We start from the raw sequence: 16,717 nt of genomic DNA, 5'->3' as shown, positions 1-16,717 counted from the left end.
GCTCTTTCCTAGGCAGCTGATGAGGGTTCAGAACAAAACGCATTGAAAAATTTGCTTCATTTTTGCTTCTTGAGAAAGCTGCACCAGTAAGGTGTTATGGCTTATGCTTATTTCTGAAACAGGTACCAAGAATGTATCCCAGATCAGTAACAGCAAAATAACCATTACAGTCTGAAGTAAGGGCAGGTCTCAAAATAAACATGATTTTATTACTAAAAATCATCCCTACCATGTTTACTTTCTCTTAAATGTTTCACATTAGTTTATAAGAAGTAATCATCACTCTAAGGGAATATTCTGTCTTATAATGCTGTGATGTCATAATATTTCTGTAATAGGTTTGTTATCCCTGTGTCTAAGGCAGCTGTTCTATTGTTGATTTTTTAAGGAACTGGAAACTGGAATAGTAGACCTGCTTATTCCTTCCCCAAATGCTACAGCTGAAGTAGGCTACAATAGAGATAGGTAAGTTGTCCGGGATTCGCTTTTATTGCAGGTGTTATCAGGTGAAAACTAAAATCTTCTATTTACCATTTTATTCCAAATGATGAGACTTCATGATTGTCTCTAGCATATTTTTTTCCTTCAGGTTGTGATGTTACTTTATTGTGGAGAGGGTATGGTTTTATAATAAAATGAACTTCGTGGATGGCTGATGGCAGAATTGAGAGTAACATGGAGGATGCCAGCCTCTGTGGGCAGAGTTAGTTCTGCCTATCTCAGCCTCCATTATTTTAACAGCTAAATATAACAATAATCTTCTTATTTGGACACGCCTTGCTGATAAATGTGTTGGCAGTTACTATGCTGTGCTTAGAAATATTTTGTCTTTTACTTCTAATAAACTAGCATAGAAATGATACTAGAGTATTTACACTGATTCTTTGTTCTCGCAGGTTTCTCTTTAACCCTTCAGCATGTTTAGATGAACATCTGATGCAGTTTAAGTTCTTGGGCATTCTCATGGGTGTAGCTATTCGTACAAAAAAGCCATTAGATCTTCATTTGGCTCCAATGGTCTGGAAGCAACTTTGTTGTATCCCACTCATCTTGGAGGATTTGGAGGAGGTAGATCTGCTCTATGTGCAGACCCTCAACAGCATTCTTCACATTGAAGACAGTGGGATTACTGAAGAAAATTTCCATGAGGTAAGATATGAAAGCTGGAGCTTTTAGGTTTGTTCTGACAGTCATCGCTTTTTTGAATTGACCTTAACTTCAGTATTTGTATAATTCAATGTCTGCATTATTGGGATAACAAGCACTTTATATGTATTTGGAATAGTTTGTCATCTTATAACTCTAGGTGACTGATAGTAAAATATTAAACTTGGATCACTAGAGTGACTGACGCTGAACATACTTTTTCTGTTTCACATAACAGATGATTCCTTTAGATTCTTTTGTTGGCCAAAGTGCTGATGGTAAAATGGTTCCCATAATCCCTGGAGGGAACAGTATCCCACTTACCTTTTCAAACAGGAAAGAATATGTGGAGAGGGCAATTGAGTACAGACTCCATGAAATGGACCGTCAGGTGAGGATCTCATTGTGACCTTGTCCCCATTGTTAATGCAAACAGTGGTTGTGATTTATCCAAGTTTCCATTGCAGTTTATTAGGGAATAAAAAAAAGCTTGGTTTTCTGCATCTCGCCTGGATCCCCATGGCTTTTTCCACCCACATAATGTTTTGGGGTGTTGTTTGAAATTAGTCCTATTATTTTTTCCTAGTAATTGCTCAGTTGACAAAAGAGTATTAGAAATCAGAACTTGTCTTTTGTTAGAGTAGCCCCACTGTGACTGTCAGCCCCACATGCACCCGTAATTGTGCATGCTGTGCACTGCAATTAGGCATTATAGCAACATAGAGACTAGCTACAGGAAATATTATTGACATTTGCTTAACTTAAAACTATTTATCTTCTGCTTTAGCACAGAAAGTACAAATATTTCACTATGTGTTTTGAGAAGTGTTATTTACCTATTTGCATACTTATGTGGATTTTGTCATTTGTATAGTCAAGCTTGTGAAAGCAGTATGCTAATTACATGCTAGGAAAATTCTTCCTCTTTTTCTCAAGATACAGATGCATGCATGATATTATTTGCATTAGAAAAGTACCTTTCCCATCAGAGGTTCCAGCTCCTGTGTTTTCTAGAACAAGTACATACTTCTTACAAATATGACTTTGCTCCAGCTCAGATGTATGGTGTATATACACTGTATTTTTTTTTTGTTTCACCATCATAATCTGTGCTGCTAACTTGTACTGTTTAAAGTTCTTCTGTTTTGTTACAAAACATGGTTTTTCATGTGCAATTACAATTTAAAATACCTTTAATATTGTTGAGGATTTTGAGAGAGGATTCAGCCCTTACAGGGGATGCATGTGTGGTAGGCTGTATTTGGCAGATGTTCTGTAATTCTCTCTCTTGATGCCATTTCTCAGCTGATATGTTCCTTTTGCATTTGGGTGGTACAGTAAGTGACAGAGGTAAGAGGACTGCATTTCACCTGTGTCTTCTTTTTGGGCAATAGGTGGCTGCTGTAAGAGAAGGAATGTCTTGGATTGTTCCTGTTCCTTTGCTGTCTCTGCTGACTGCCAAGCAGTTGGAGCAAATGGTCTGCGGAATGCCAGAAATATCTGTTGAAGTGCTGAAGAAAGTTGTGCGATACAGAGAAGTTGATGAGCAGCATCAGCTGGTACAGTGGTTCTGGCATACCCTTGAAGAATTTTCAAATGAGGAGAGAGTCCTTTTCATGAGGTTTGTGTCAGGAAGATCTCGATTGCCAGCCAACACAGCTGATATCTCTCAGCGATTCCAAATAATGAAGGTTGATAGGGTAAGATGCTGTTTTCATTTGTTTTGGTGGGGTTTTTTTTAAATTCCTGTCTAGTATAATCTGTCCTTTGGCAATAGGAAAGAGATTTCTGTAATTGTAAATTTACAGAGAAAGTATGGGATGGGTTATGCTATTAAAACCAAACATTTTAATTGTGTAGAAGTACTTGGAGTGCATCTTAATTCATTTGGTGCATTCAGTATAGTTATATGATTAGAGGTGAAGACAACTTCTTGCACAAGAAACAAACCGTCTTGTATTGTAACTTGGGCACAGTCATTTTCTGTTCCAATCTTTTTCATTTGATAATTATCACTCTTTTTAAAGTTTTACATCTCTGTAAGCAGCACATGTGACCACTACTGAAGTGTAGTCCCTTAAAACACTGTAATGAGTTTACAGTACATTACTTACATACAAGATGCATTCATTTTTGGGTTTTGTGCAGTGAAAGCACAAAAGCTCTGTGACATACATGAATGAAAAACTTGACAAAATCTAAGGTAGCAGTGATTTGACTGTCGCCGTTGGTTAGGTGTCTGTCAAATTAATTCATGTTGAGGCACACTATGGTATGTAATTTGAATGTTGCTTGGTATCTTCCAGTGTGCTGCTTAATAGTAGTGCGATCAACTTTTCAAATAGTTGACTTTCATAAGTGGGTTGAATTACGTACAGAGCAGTAGTTTTGCACATAATTAAGGATGAAAAAAGTGATGTAAACAAGGGAGATCAGTCTGCTTCCTAAAACGAATTTTGAGATAGACTGTGAAATTGCTGAATAATAGAGACAAGGAAGGGAGGGAGCAATGAAATACGGATGTGTTGCATTTTTTTTCTTTCATTCGCCATTTAACAATTATTAATTATTATTCTTTTTCTCATTTCCACAGCCTTATGACAGCTTGCCTACCTCACAGACTTGTTTCTTTCAACTGAGGCTCCCACCTTACTCCAATCAACTAATCATGGCAGAGCGTTTGCGCTATGCAATCAATAATTGCAGGTCTATAGATATGGACAATTACATGCTCTCACGGAATGTGGACAATGCAGAGGGCTCGGACACAGATTATTAACATTCTGTGAACAAAATCCGCTTCCTTTTACTACAAATAGTGCCCTAAGTCCAATTCATTGTTGACATAATTTTACAGTAACCATAGATGTTTTAGGAGCATAAAAACAGATGTTAATAGACAGTGGCCACATTTTAGTTACTCTAAATGTAACAGAAAATTAGATGTTTTTATTTTTTTGTGATTGTAAAAAAGAAAAAAAAAAAGAAAAACAAAAAAGTATGATTGGTAAGTTTTTTCTCCTTTTTTGGTCACTTTTGATAAGTTTGCATGGAGACATTTTGGTGCATTTTTGTTGGGAATAGTACATTTGTAAGCCCCTCCCCAGTGAACATGAAGAGTTGTACATTGTGTATAATTGTTCATTAGCAAGGACAGTTTTACAGGAATATTCACATATTTATTTTGTTTTAATTTGAATTGCCTGTGCAGGGTTCCTTATGCAGAGAAAAATAAAGCAAATTCAAGAATTGGTTGCTTGTATGTATTTGTGAACTGTGATTGGTTTACTCAGTCTTCATACTTTTATGTTTTGTCTCAGGAAATTATAATATTAAAGTGTTTAGAGAGGATGTGACATTTGAAGCATCCTAAAATGTTTATCTTCAATGAATCTAATGTGTAGTACTGTGCTCTGCATTCTTAATGTCTTTGAGGTATTGGCTTTTTCAGGTATACTGCTATTTATTCCTTGACCTTCAATACAAGTTAACATTGTACTTGGTTACTTCTTGATTTTCATTTAAACATTCTTGTCCTGCAGAGCAGTAGTTCTTCACCATAATAACATACTGCCACCTTGACTTAGAAACCTTTCTATCTTTTGTCAGGAAAAAAACCCCACAAACCCACCTTTTTAATATACAGATGGATGTAGCTGATTCCTCATCAGAGTACCAAAAAAAAAAAAGAAAGTTTATACCTTTGATTTTAGTAAATGTCACGTTAGGTCTCATTTCCTTGCAGCTGTAATTGTGTTCTGATCAGCTTACACTGTAATGTTCATATTTGATTAGGACACTAATGTACTGTGCAAAGAAAGCACTTAAATATTTTTATTTTACCCTACTGTTTTTTTTCACCATCATTGTATTGTGCAGATGTTCCTTTTAACTTGACATTTTCCTGTCGCTCAGACATCTGAGCAAGACTGGAATCTCATTCCAGTTTCTGGCATAATACTTCTAGTACTTAATTGCACACAAGGAACATCCAGCACTGATTATGTTCTCCTACTGGAGACCAGCTGAGAAAGTTCTAACTTTATGTCAGTTTAATGGTACATTATGTACGCAAGCCTGTTCCCTAAAGGGGAATAACTATTACCAGTGTATGTCTGCGTTCTGTAGTGTAAGTCAGTTGTATAGGCAGTTATCTAGAGAAAAAAAAATGCAATTGAATTTTGCAACAAACCTTCCAGCAGCCCTGTTGCTGCTCTCGGCAGAGCTGGCTGTAGCAAGGTGGATGGCAGGCAGTTTCTAAACATCAGACTTCCCACCTTTCAGCATCAGACGGGATGTACGTGTGTGACTGAAGCAGGGAGTATCGGTGGTAACAAATGCCTGTTGGAGGTAAAGACGGGTGTGTGACAATGTGTTTATCATCTAGACCCATTTCAAATTAATGAGATACGGTAGCACAGTGAGCTCAGAAGTATTAAATTCTAAACATAACTAGAGGAAAACAGCTTGAAAAGCTTTAGCCATAGAAGTAACATGCTGGGCATGTATTCTACAGGAAAACAGATGCCAAAAGCCCAGGTCTGTTGTTGAACATGACTGCTGTTTGCTGCTGCTTATTTTTTGCTGTACAGGAGTAGTACCCAACCTTTTCCTTACACCTCCAATAACTCTCAAGAAGCACTCACTCTCTCTGGTTTATAAGGCTGTTGCTACTTCAGGCCCGTAATTTCTGTTTCTTATCCTGTTTTTACTTTGGGATTAGAGAATTTCTTTTCTACTACTTTTGATGTTTCCAATCAATCACTTTTTCCTAGTGTTTTGTTAGGTTGGTTTGTTGGTTTGTTTTTTTTCACACCTAGGAAGTACATTCCCTGTGATTCAGTATCCTTAGCAGCATTAACTCGTCTTACAAGATCCTGTCTACCCCTGCTGAAATTTGGAGTTGCCGATACTCCAGGGCACAACACCATGGAAAATTTGTACAGCTGAGAGCACACTAACAGAGGCTGAACAAGTGATGTTTGGTAAAATCTAAAAGTAACTAACATTTGACTCTCAGTGTGTGTGCCCAACAAAAGGAGAGAGGCCATCAAAAAAGTTCAGCAAAGCTGAGTTACTCAGGCAGCCTGTTGGAAGTCGACGTTTCCAAAGACCGGAAAAGCCTAGACACTTTGAAGGTGCAGTTCTAAGTGCGTTAGCTTGGCCCACTCTTAAAAGAGCAGGACCTTGCTACATGAAATCGCATGTAATTAACCAACCTCATCTTGGTAACTTCCAAGGGAGTGCCTCATATGGCCCAAATGCCACCTCATCTCTTAGGGATTTGTTTTGGACCAGTTTCCCTCTGGCACGAGGCTGAAGTTGATTATGAGACCCAAGCAAGGGCTAATCGTGGGCTACTCTAGCACATGAACTGCACTGAACACTAGAAGTAAAAAAAAAATAAAAAAAAATAAATTCCTAAACCCAAACAATTTGTCTGGTTAACTCCCTGGGGAATCTCGGTAGACAAACACTGTGGGGCAGCACACAGGGATGTCTTTCTTACCTTTTCTGTAACAGCACAAGCACATTCTGTCAACTCCCTTTTGGTGTAGCTGTCCATAGGGCAAATGTGGAGGGCTCCAGTTTTTCACACAAGAAAGAAACAGCCATTGCCGAGTTCTTGCACCTGAGTCCTGATATGGAACCGTGTCTAGATGGTAAAGGAGGCACAGGGAAAAAGGAAGCAAAAGCAAAGTGAACACATAAATATATGAATGAATAAATATGTAAATAAATGTTATGCTGGTACATTTTATCAACACAAATGGAAACATGGTCACTCTGGTCAATCCTTATTTGCAATATTCCACCCACCTCTATACTGTCTGCAGAGATCAGAAAAAAAGGACAGATGTAATACCATCTGGCTATTTAGCACAACCCTCTAAAAGGCTTACTGATGTAACAGGAGCACTAGTGAACCGGACTCCAGGAAAGAGAAGGCATAAGGCATGTACCCAAGTCAAACGTACATAATTAAAGTACACACAACACCACATTTTAATAATACCTCACCTACCAGAACTGTATGAGCTGTATTCAAGGTATGTACAATGGGTAAAAAGTACACATTTACACTGCTGAAACTGGGTCAAAAAGCACGACTCAAATTATTTGGTTTTGAATCTTGTATAAAGCCTAAGCTCTCCAGAACTGACCATGTACATACAGAACACTGACACGTGGAAAATCCTGCCCTCACCGCTTCTGATTAATTAATAATTCTACAGCATAAGTTGCATGGGCCCTGTTTAGAAACACAGTAGTTTTAGTACCTGCATGTACTTCGGCATAGAGGTGGGTATGGAGGTTAATAAATAAACGGGAATCGCAGCAATTAGTACCACAAATGGAATTATTTCAGCTTGAGGCAGAAAGTAATGTGCAGAAATGGTAATTCAATTTAGCAATATCAACCTGAATGCAAGCCGTTACTTTTCACATAGCTACAGAGCACAAAACACTCAAGTCTATCGGTGGTGGAATGTAATTACAGACACAGAAACTCTTTAGAGGTGTTCTATCTAAATAATCTGATAAATTCAGTGATGGTGAGATAACCTCTTACTCCATCTTCTACTGATTGCCTGCACCTCTGCTTCAGGACAGGAAGTTACACTGAAAATCACTTACAGGCAAGATAAAAGTGCATGTGTATAGCTTTGTAATTCATCAAAACATAAAAGATCAAAGGAAAACGATAAATTATTCAGAGTTTTCTTTGTAAGCTGTCTGTAAGCAAAAGCCAAAATAGGTATCTCTCCACAAACTGTAAGAAGGAAGCAGTGCTTACAACACATACATGTTAATAACTGTAAGCTGTAACACAGCATTTTGAAAAGACACACAATTTCACTGTGCTTATCAGTTCCTTTCTGCCCAATGACAACAGACGCAGTAGTGTTTGCATATAGTTTGTGTCTTAAAGTCTGCTTTTAGCAAAAACAGAAGTAGATCATGAAAGAGACAGATATGTACAGCCTTATTGAGCGTACGGTCAAAGAGTATGCATATAATGTTGATTTGGCTCACATCACACTTTCAATCAAGTGATAGGAGGCCAAATGAAACTCTTCTGGGAACAGATGTGCTGTCCCATCCTGTGTTCTGAGTGTCTCTTTCCGAGAGAGACGCATGGTATAGACCAGGGTTGTCAAACTCATTTTCACTAGGGGCCACACCAGCCTCGTGGTTGCCTTCAAAGGGCCAAATGTATTTACATTTATACAGTCCTGTTTTAAAAGGTCTATATAAACTAAATCAAATAGATTTATGTCTTGCATTTTTGAATGCTAGACTAGGGTTTAATTAACAAAAGCGAATATTTGTAATCATCTGTTAGATTTGAAACTGGTTTTGAGAGCAACAGGAAAGTAAAAGGCTTTCAGAACAGAATTAGAAATCGTGTGTGGCAACCCAATAGCACTAGTTTCACCAGTTTCAATAACACTAGTGGAAACTCAATATTTCCTGCTCAATAACTTTAATTACATATTAACTAAAAAGGGTTAAAACATTCAGGTACTCTTATTCAACCTTTCGCTTTTTCGATACTTCTCTCCTCTCTGACCCTCCTCATCCTCCAAACTCTTACACACTAACACATATTCTAATCAGAAATACCACCGAAATTACAGCATGCTACTCCTCCACACTTTGCTTGAAAAACCTGAAATATTCCTATTGGCACAAGCAGAAAAGGGAAACACCGGCATCACATAATAATGCAATATACAGCTGGTAAAATTATAAATACCTCAGAGAAAAACAAACAGAACAAAGTTATTTTAAAAGCAATGCTGTGCTCTCTTCTGCAAGGCCCATTTGTTCTGTGCACAGAGACATCCCAAAAGATACTTTCTCTAACCATAACTTTATCGCAATGATAATCCTGTAATCACAGTGCTCGCGTGCAGAAGGGAGCAAAGTCAGTGGAAATGAGTTCACTGCATTTGCTTTAGAATCATTGCGAAGACATTTGAAAGAACACACGTTACCCAATGGTTCAAAACCTGTTATCTGTCGTACAAGGGATGTATCACATTTGGTGATGGCTGCAAGCGTGGTGCTGCAACCAAGCGAGGTGAATGCCCCTTGTCACTTTGCTCTATATTTGTTTTATTCTTCATAGTAAAAACTTACCCATGTTGGTGCCACCGTGTACAGGGAATAAAGATGTCTCAAAACTGCAGAGCTCCTCTTGTTCTGCTGTAGCTGCAGCCATTCGGTCCTGGAGACTCAAATGCCCACAGTTACTGGGCATTTGTGGTGTGAGTCCTCTCAGCTCTTCTGGGTTAGTAACCGATGTAGTCATCTGAAAACAGGATGCAGGCAAGAGAAAAAGAAAAGTGTCAGGCAGAAGAATAATTTCTTAACAGACTGCAGCTTAGAAGCACACTTATTTGTTTGGCAACACTGAGGAAATGGGGAAAACCGCTTGCCGGGTATGGGGCCTGTCCTCCAGTGAGAATTCCATGAGGAAAACTGGGCAAACGCACTATTACAATCACAGTGACCAGGCACTCACAGTCCATACGGAGTCATCAAAGAGCAACAGCCAGAGCTGGTAAGAAGTAACTGACTCTCTCGCTTTAGAAAAAGCCCACCTGTTAACAAAGATTTCTTCTGTCTCAAACTGATGTTAGTAAAAGCCACAAAACTCCATTCTTGAGGCAAAACTAGTTTTAGACAAATTTATACCATTTGCCAATAAGCTTCAATGTTGCAGACAGCAGAATCATCCACCTGTTGTGACTGCAACAGCAATTCTGTAACAAATCTTGTCAGAAGCACACATCAATAGTCCCCTTGTCTCTCTTAAACAAAAAATGGAAGTACACTCCAAAAGGCAAAAGTTGTAAAGTGTCCTAATTGTAGTGCTGAGTGTCACAAAGATTTGAGCTGTGTGCCCCAATTGTTTCATGTTAGTTTTAAGTTTTGGAGAGAGTGGAATAAACTTGGAGTATAAATGGTGAGGATTGTATGTTGTGGGTAACTTTTAGTATTAATACTCCTAGTTATTATTGGTTATAAGATTAGCTGTGTTGTTCTGTATAAAGCATAACGGGAAGACAGTACAGTAGTGCTGAGAGACTGACGGTGTATTTTAGCTCAAAGGAAAGAGATTGGGGAACCACCTGGTGATAATGTGACTAGAGAAACCTTTATGAAATATTATAATCAGTGGCCATTGTATAAATTAGATGACGAGGAAAAGTGGTCTCCTAAAAAAACTTTGAGTTATGATACTTTAATATTATTCTTGAAGAGAGAAGTAAAACAGAGTCAAGTCCTGTATGCTGATATATTGTTTGCTTTGCAAAATCACTCAGAGTGGCAAAAATAATGTGGTATTAATTTGGTACCACAGGATCCTTTTGTCTTAATATTGGAAAAGGAGCCAAACAAAGTACAGAAGCTGAAACGTGTAGAATCAGACAGAAAACTCCCCTGATGAGAGGGGAGGATAGAAGATTATGTGCCCTCATGGGGGGGTAGAATTGAAGATGATGTGTCTTTACCTTCTGAGGTGACAAATGATGAAGCTTCAGAGAGGGAAGAAGAAAACAGGGAAAAAAAAAAACCACTAAGTTTTTAATTGATACTGGAGCATCTTATTTCATTTTGAATCAGGAACTGATATCAGTAAATAAAGATTTTGTAACTGGAGTGGAAGCTACTGGCCAACAAGAGAAAGCTTTCCTTTTTACAATAAATCAAATATAAATTGAGAAAACAAACTGGAATTGATAAGTTCTTATACATGCCTGGGTCTCCGAAACTGTTATTAAGACAAGACTTGTTAAAAGAGACCATACCCCATTTGGGGTACCCACTGTGATGTCCTCTGATAGAGGGCCATATTTTGTTGCACAGGTAGTGCTGCAAGTCAGTAAAGCATTAGAGACTGGCAGTTGCAAACTCCCTACAAGACTGAAGCAAGTAGGCAGGTAGAAAAGAAAATGAATCATATAATCAAACAGCAGTTAAATAAAATTTGTCAAGAAGCTAATTTGAAGTGGAATCAAGCACTACCTTTAGTGCCGCTCAGAATGAAAGTGAAGCCTTGAGCCAAGGAAAAGTTTTCTTTCAAGCCAAGAGATTAAGTCTATGTTAAAGCTTTTTCAGGTGCACCTTTTTAGAAGTTAAGTGTAATGGACCGTTCCAGGTGTTGCTGGCAGCCTTTACTGCAATCAAGATTAATGAGCAACCTGCCTGGATTCACTATTGAAGAGTGAAGAAAGCACCAGATATGAAACAGATGTCAGAACCAGAGGTACCGTTTCACAGTTCTCTCAGCATTCATATTAGTAACTCTAAAAGCGTAATTGCAGTAACAAATGCTTTTACACAAATCTTTACTGAAAACTATTATAGCCCCAAATGAACTAAAACTAATGTCTGCACAGGTCAAATCTGAAATTGCAAACTATCCCTTGTTGGCATTAATGGTGATCGTTATAGTCTTGACAATAATGAATTTTGTTACAAATTAAAGACTGTTAGACAGTATTGAAATATGAGCAATTGCAAATCCTTTTGGGAATAAATTGAAGTATTACACTAAGTCACTAAAAATTATACATCTTGTGACTAATTTTAATACTAATAATTTTTACTATGTTCTATTTACTATTTTTACAATGTTTTATTTGGTACTGCTATCAGGTAACAAATAGCTATGCTGTACCGCAACACGAGATTATAATACTTTGTAGATTTATATTGCAAAAGAACTTGCAAGTATATTGAAAAGCGAGGAATGGAAGAGAAGCCGCTAAATTAATGTGTACTGTGACTAAGTTATAAAAGACACAGCCATCATTAACCAATTGACATAATAAATACTTTCTGACACCTGCAAAACAAGGGGATATTTTTCCAAGTTTTAAATCCTTTTGCACGACAAGAGGGAGACAGAATATTAAGTAATAACATTGTTTAGAAGCAGAGTGCTTATATTTAACCAATAATTAAAAGATGTATCGTAAGTAAGAAACTAAACAATTATAACTAACATCATCAATTATTTCTTAGTATAGATGCATATCAAAATTTTCAAAAATTGTAATGCATATGTGATAATTATGTGAATATAAGCAACACAAGAGCAGCCAGTCTAGGGAGAATTTATGGAGGGTGATCCCCAGAGCTCCCCAGCGCTGTCAATAAAATAATTAACAGTATAATTGACTGTGCTGTTAAGTTTATTTCTCCGTAATCACCAAATGTTTCCTCGGGATCAGGAGCCGTACCCTCTAAAGCCGCAAGGAAGATGGAAAAATACGGCAAAAATAATAATGTCATAACAAAAAGCATACTTTACACATAATATTGCAATTATGGTATACATTCGTTGTTATAACCACCTCTCTCAAAACATCCAGGTGAAGGCAGCGCAGCAGGACCTACGGGGAGGCTCAGAAAACACCTCAGCCCATGTTACCAACACAGAAAAACCGGAACCTTTGTCTCCAATCAAAGGCAACTGTGGATATTCACGAAAAACTCACAAAAAATAAAAAAAAATAAACAAACCACACACAGCCCCCAAATATTACAATGAAAAACACACACAAAAATCACAAAGCGAGAACCTACCGCGGCGCGCGGGCTTCCCTCAGAGAAAAGGGCGGGAACGGCGCGAGACACCGCCTCAAGCGGCGGCCAATGAGGAGAGGCACGCGCGGCGCGTTCAGCGGCGGACACGCGCGCAGCAGCTGCGCGCGGCGCTCCCGCAAATGAACGGTTTGCACAACCGTTTGCACAGAATCCGCGTTATCTTCCTAGTTCTCATGCAAACGGGGCCCATTTACACACAGAGGCGGACACGCTGGGTCTTTCAGAGTTGCGCGAGGGCGGATGCTGGAATGAAGCCAGCATGTCAGTGCCTGACATACAGAATCTTATCACTGCTCTGGTCAGTCCTAAAGAGCAAATTGGTTTCACATTTGCATATTGGTTACATAATCATTTCAGCCTCTAACGAGCAACGTTCAGCTAAAGGACACTTTATCTGTCAGTCTCGACATATATATATATGTGCTAAAACAAGACTGAACTAATTGTGAGGCTCCAAAGTGTTTAAAGCTGCAAGGTCGTCTCTGTAGCTTATGACTTGCTGTTTGCAAGTCACTCTGCCCTTTGTTAGAGCAGCAAGCTGACCTACAACTGATTCACATATCTTTAGGTTAGCTATTGCCGGCAGGAGTCATTCTTTATTTAAAGGAGCCAACTGACAGGAGTTATACCTCAAATACTTTTTTATGTGCATATCAGGTACATACTCTGCTAGTCTTGGTATACAAGGTTCATCCTCTCGTGTTTTTAAATAACTGTTTCAAACTTCACCCAGCACCCCTGGGAGTGCGTTTCACTTGAGCTACCAGACCTTAGCAAGCCTGGGCACAGATCTGCAGTGCTCATTGCTCAAAACCGCCCTTTTGTGTGTGTGTCCCACCCCTTGATCAGCTTTTAAATAAAATGCAAAGAAGCCCCAAAACCCACCAAAATGAAGGAAACAAGCAAATCAAACCTAGTTGTGCGCTCTCTTATTTTATGCCGTGTCCCGGCAGCCGGCTCCCGCCGTCTCCGGGTCGAAGTGGGTGGGAGCGGCTGTTCGAGTAATGTTCGGGGAAAAAAAGCCGAACTTGGTTAAATCGTGCTGCCGCGGGGGCCGCTGGGAGTTGTAGTCCAGGCGCTTTTGTGCCTCCGCGGACTGCAGCTCCCAGCGGTGCGCGCCCGGGCCCCCATAGGAATCTCTTTATCACTCTGCTCTGGAAAGCGAGTACACACCCAACAACCAGTCTTATTTGCAATCTCCAGAGTTTCTTGAATCATACACGTAGCAGTTAATGCCTCACCGCGGTCCTCAGTGGAGCCGGCTCACACAGAGAGATTTATTCGCACATGTAAACAAGTGCAAAGCTGCAAACCGAACACCGAGTCCAAACACAAAAACCGCCGTTCCTGTCCCGCTGTCCCCACACGGCAAGTGACGAGCCGCCCCCACCTCCGCACCCGGCGGGCGGATCCAAGGGACGGGCCGCGATTGGGTGGAACTGAAACGGGCGGGGGCTGGATTGGCGGGGCCGGGAGCAGCCTCGGGTCGGGATTGGCTAAATGGGTGAGGAGGGCGGGGCCGAAGACTATAAAGTGAGTGTGCGTGGACGTATCAGTGTTGCCGTGGAGTGGCGCCCGTGGGAGTTGGTGGTGCTGCGGTTCCGCGGGCTGAGGCCGCCGGTGAGCGCTGGGAGCGGGGCGGTGGGACCGCTGCTGGGGAGCCCGCGCTTCTTGTCGGGGAGAGCGGCTGAGGGTAGGAGCGGCGCGGGAAGATGAGGAGCGAGGCCCGCCCCGCCCCGCCCCCCCCCGCCGGCTGCTCCCCGCTGAGATCGGGCTGCGGAGGTCGGGGCGGTGAGGGAACCGGTCCCGAGTGGAACCGAAGCGGGAGCTGGGGGATGGAGGCGGATCGGGGGAGGCCCAGGCGGCGCTGCGGGGGCCAGACCCCGCTCCCCCTGTGGCTGCGGGGCTCAAATAATATAACTCAATAATAAAACTGTTACTATTTTCTTATATTATTATAAGCACAGTGTGTAACAGCTTAAATAAGGTGTAATAAGGCCCAATAAAGCTTCCTCGGGGCGGGTGCTGCCCCCTGCCCGTTCCTTCCCCATGCAGGTGCCCCCAGTTCACAAGCACTTTGGGGTCGCTCCCCGTTCCCCATCGCCCCGGGGGTTCCAGCCCCAAACTGCGATCCCACTGTTCGCAGAGCCGGGAGCGGAGCCGCAGGGCTGCGCTTCGGGCCTGGAAACCCTCGGGGGTGCGGGGTCGGGGCTGTTTCGGGGCTCAGCCCCGGCCCGAGCGCTGCCCCTGGGGACGCGAGTGGCCGCTCCGGGCTGGGCGGGGCATAGAGGGGCGGGACCACCCGCCAACGCCTGCGATTGGCTGGGGACGAAGGCTCTGTTTAGGACCTGCCAATCAAAGCGATATCGGGACAGTGGTGGCAGCTCGTATTGATGTGTGAGTGGTGACAGTGACTGATTGACAACCTTGTCAACAGCCCACAGCGCCGGAGGAAGGAGTTGGAGCTGGAACCAGGACAGAGATTCAGCTTAGCTTCAGCGCTAAACACAGAGCTGAAATCACAATGAGGTACATAGGGCTGGAGCTGAAATACAGAATGTGGGCTGGAGCTGAAATAAAAATCTATAGGGCCAGAGCTGAAAGAATCACTGCAGGGCTGGAGCTGATGAAATAAAGCTTGTGGGAAAAATACTGGAACTGAGAATATCACTGTAGGGCCAGAGCTGCAACATCCCAGAGCTGAACTGCAGACAGGAGCTGTGGAGCCGAGAGAAACCTGCGGGGCTGGAGCTGAACTGATGGAGACCTGGAGCTGAAATGAATCTGCAGCAGGAGCTGGAGCTGAAATAAATCTATAGGGTTGGAGCTGAAATCTCAGAGCTAAAAAAAATAAAGCTTGTGGGAAGAAAAGGGGCTGGGGCTGAAACAAATATGTAGGGATGGGGCTTAAATAAAGATCTTGAGGCTGGAGCTGAAATAAGGATCTTGGGGAAGGGGCAGGAGCTGAAATAAAATCTATAGGGTTGGAACTGAAATAAAGCTTGTGGGAAAAACACTGGAGCTGAAAAATCCCCGAGTTGAACTGCAGATGGGAGCTGTGGAGCTGAGAGAAACCTGCGGGGCTGGAGCTGAACTGATGGAGACCTGGAGCTGAAATGAAGAATCTGCAGCAGGAGTTGGAGCTGAAATCTATAGGGTTGAAGCTGAAATAAACATCTTGGGGCTGGGGCTGAAACAAAATCTATAGGGTTGGGGCTGAAATCTCATGGAGTTTAAAAAAAAAAAAAAACTTGTGGGAAAAGAGCTGAAAAAAATCACTGTAGGGCTGGGGCTGGGGCTGGAGCTGAAATAAAGAGCTCGATGGATCAGATCGGGCCGGGCAGCTCCACTGCTCAGTCCTGGGCCCCTGCCCAGGAGAACCTGCTGAGGAAGTGGAAGAGGATGAGGAAGGTTTTGCTCCTGCAGGAGCGGATGGAAGTGCAGGGTGAACCGCACTGTAATCGGTGACAGCTTCGGGGAGGAGGAGGAAGGAGCCCCCAGGCTGCAGCACTGTGAGGGTTTGCTGGCAGAGAGGCTCTGCCCTGGCTGACTTTGATTATAAAATAAATAATCAAAATTACCTTTTGGAGTGTGTGTGTCTGTATGCACAGCCTGCTTCCTGCCTCCACACAGAGCCCAGTCCCACACTGGGCATAAACATGCGGTGAGGAGGCGAAAAAACAACAAATCCCACAAACAAACTTTTGGCTGAAAATCCTCACTTTGCAGGCAGCACTAAGAGCCCCCATCATCAGGTGCTGTGCCTGTTGGGGTGAAGCCCTCCCCACAGAGAGGTCTCTGGAGGCGTCATCTGCAGCCTCAAACACCTTTAACCAGGAACCCCTTGGGATGGTGCCCTGGGAGGGAGCACAGCCCCCAGCCCCAGCTGCTGTCTCTGGGGTGTTTTCCTGAACCAGCCCTTCCCTCGGAGCCAAACCCACCC

The 16,717-nt window shown here is 41.9% G+C and overlaps 2 protein-coding genes and 1 long non-coding RNA gene across 11 annotated transcripts in view; 2 read left to right on the top strand and 1 right to left on the bottom strand.

The window, feature by feature from the left end:
- Positions 1 to 4,408, top strand: part of HERC1 (HECT and RLD domain containing E3 ubiquitin protein ligase family member 1) — a 110,977-nt gene extending 106,569 nt beyond the window's left edge. For all 8 annotated transcript variants that reach the window (XM_065847328.2, XM_065847333.2, XM_065847329.2 and 5 more), the window contains exons 74-78: positions 389 to 465; positions 897 to 1,149; positions 1,385 to 1,537; positions 2,541 to 2,846; positions 3,740 to 4,408. In XM_065847328.2, the coding sequence (XP_065703400.1) occupies positions 389 to 465; positions 897 to 1,149; positions 1,385 to 1,537; positions 2,541 to 2,846; positions 3,740 to 3,925 (975 nt within the window). In that variant the 3' untranslated portion in view covers positions 3,926 to 4,408. The remainder of the gene's footprint in view (positions 1 to 388; positions 466 to 896; positions 1,150 to 1,384; positions 1,538 to 2,540; positions 2,847 to 3,739) is intronic.
- LOC136106993 (enhancer of mRNA-decapping protein 3) overlaps positions 1 to 16,717 on the bottom strand; it is a 361,619-nt gene that overhangs the window by 310,861 nt on the left and 34,041 nt on the right. The gene's annotated exons all lie outside the window — the stretch shown is intronic.
- Positions 14,327 to 16,354, top strand: LOC139829007 (uncharacterized). 2 transcript variants are annotated; one of them, XR_011741164.1, is made up of 3 exons: positions 14,327 to 14,394; positions 15,212 to 15,303; positions 15,451 to 16,354. It is a non-coding gene; the product is annotated as an uncharacterized lncRNA (long non-coding RNA). The 2 variants fall into 2 exon arrangements; XR_011741163.1 differs by lacking the exon at positions 15,451 to 16,354 and having other exon boundaries at positions 15,212 to 15,327.

This window comes from Patagioenas fasciata, chromosome 12 (genome assembly GCF_037038585.1).
Source record: "Patagioenas fasciata isolate bPatFas1 chromosome 12, bPatFas1.hap1, whole genome shotgun sequence".
Classification (NCBI taxonomy): Eukaryota; Metazoa; Chordata; class Aves; order Columbiformes; family Columbidae; genus Patagioenas; species Patagioenas fasciata.
The sequence above is the reverse complement of the archived record's forward strand: the minus strand, read 5'-3'. Positions and strand labels throughout refer to the sequence as shown.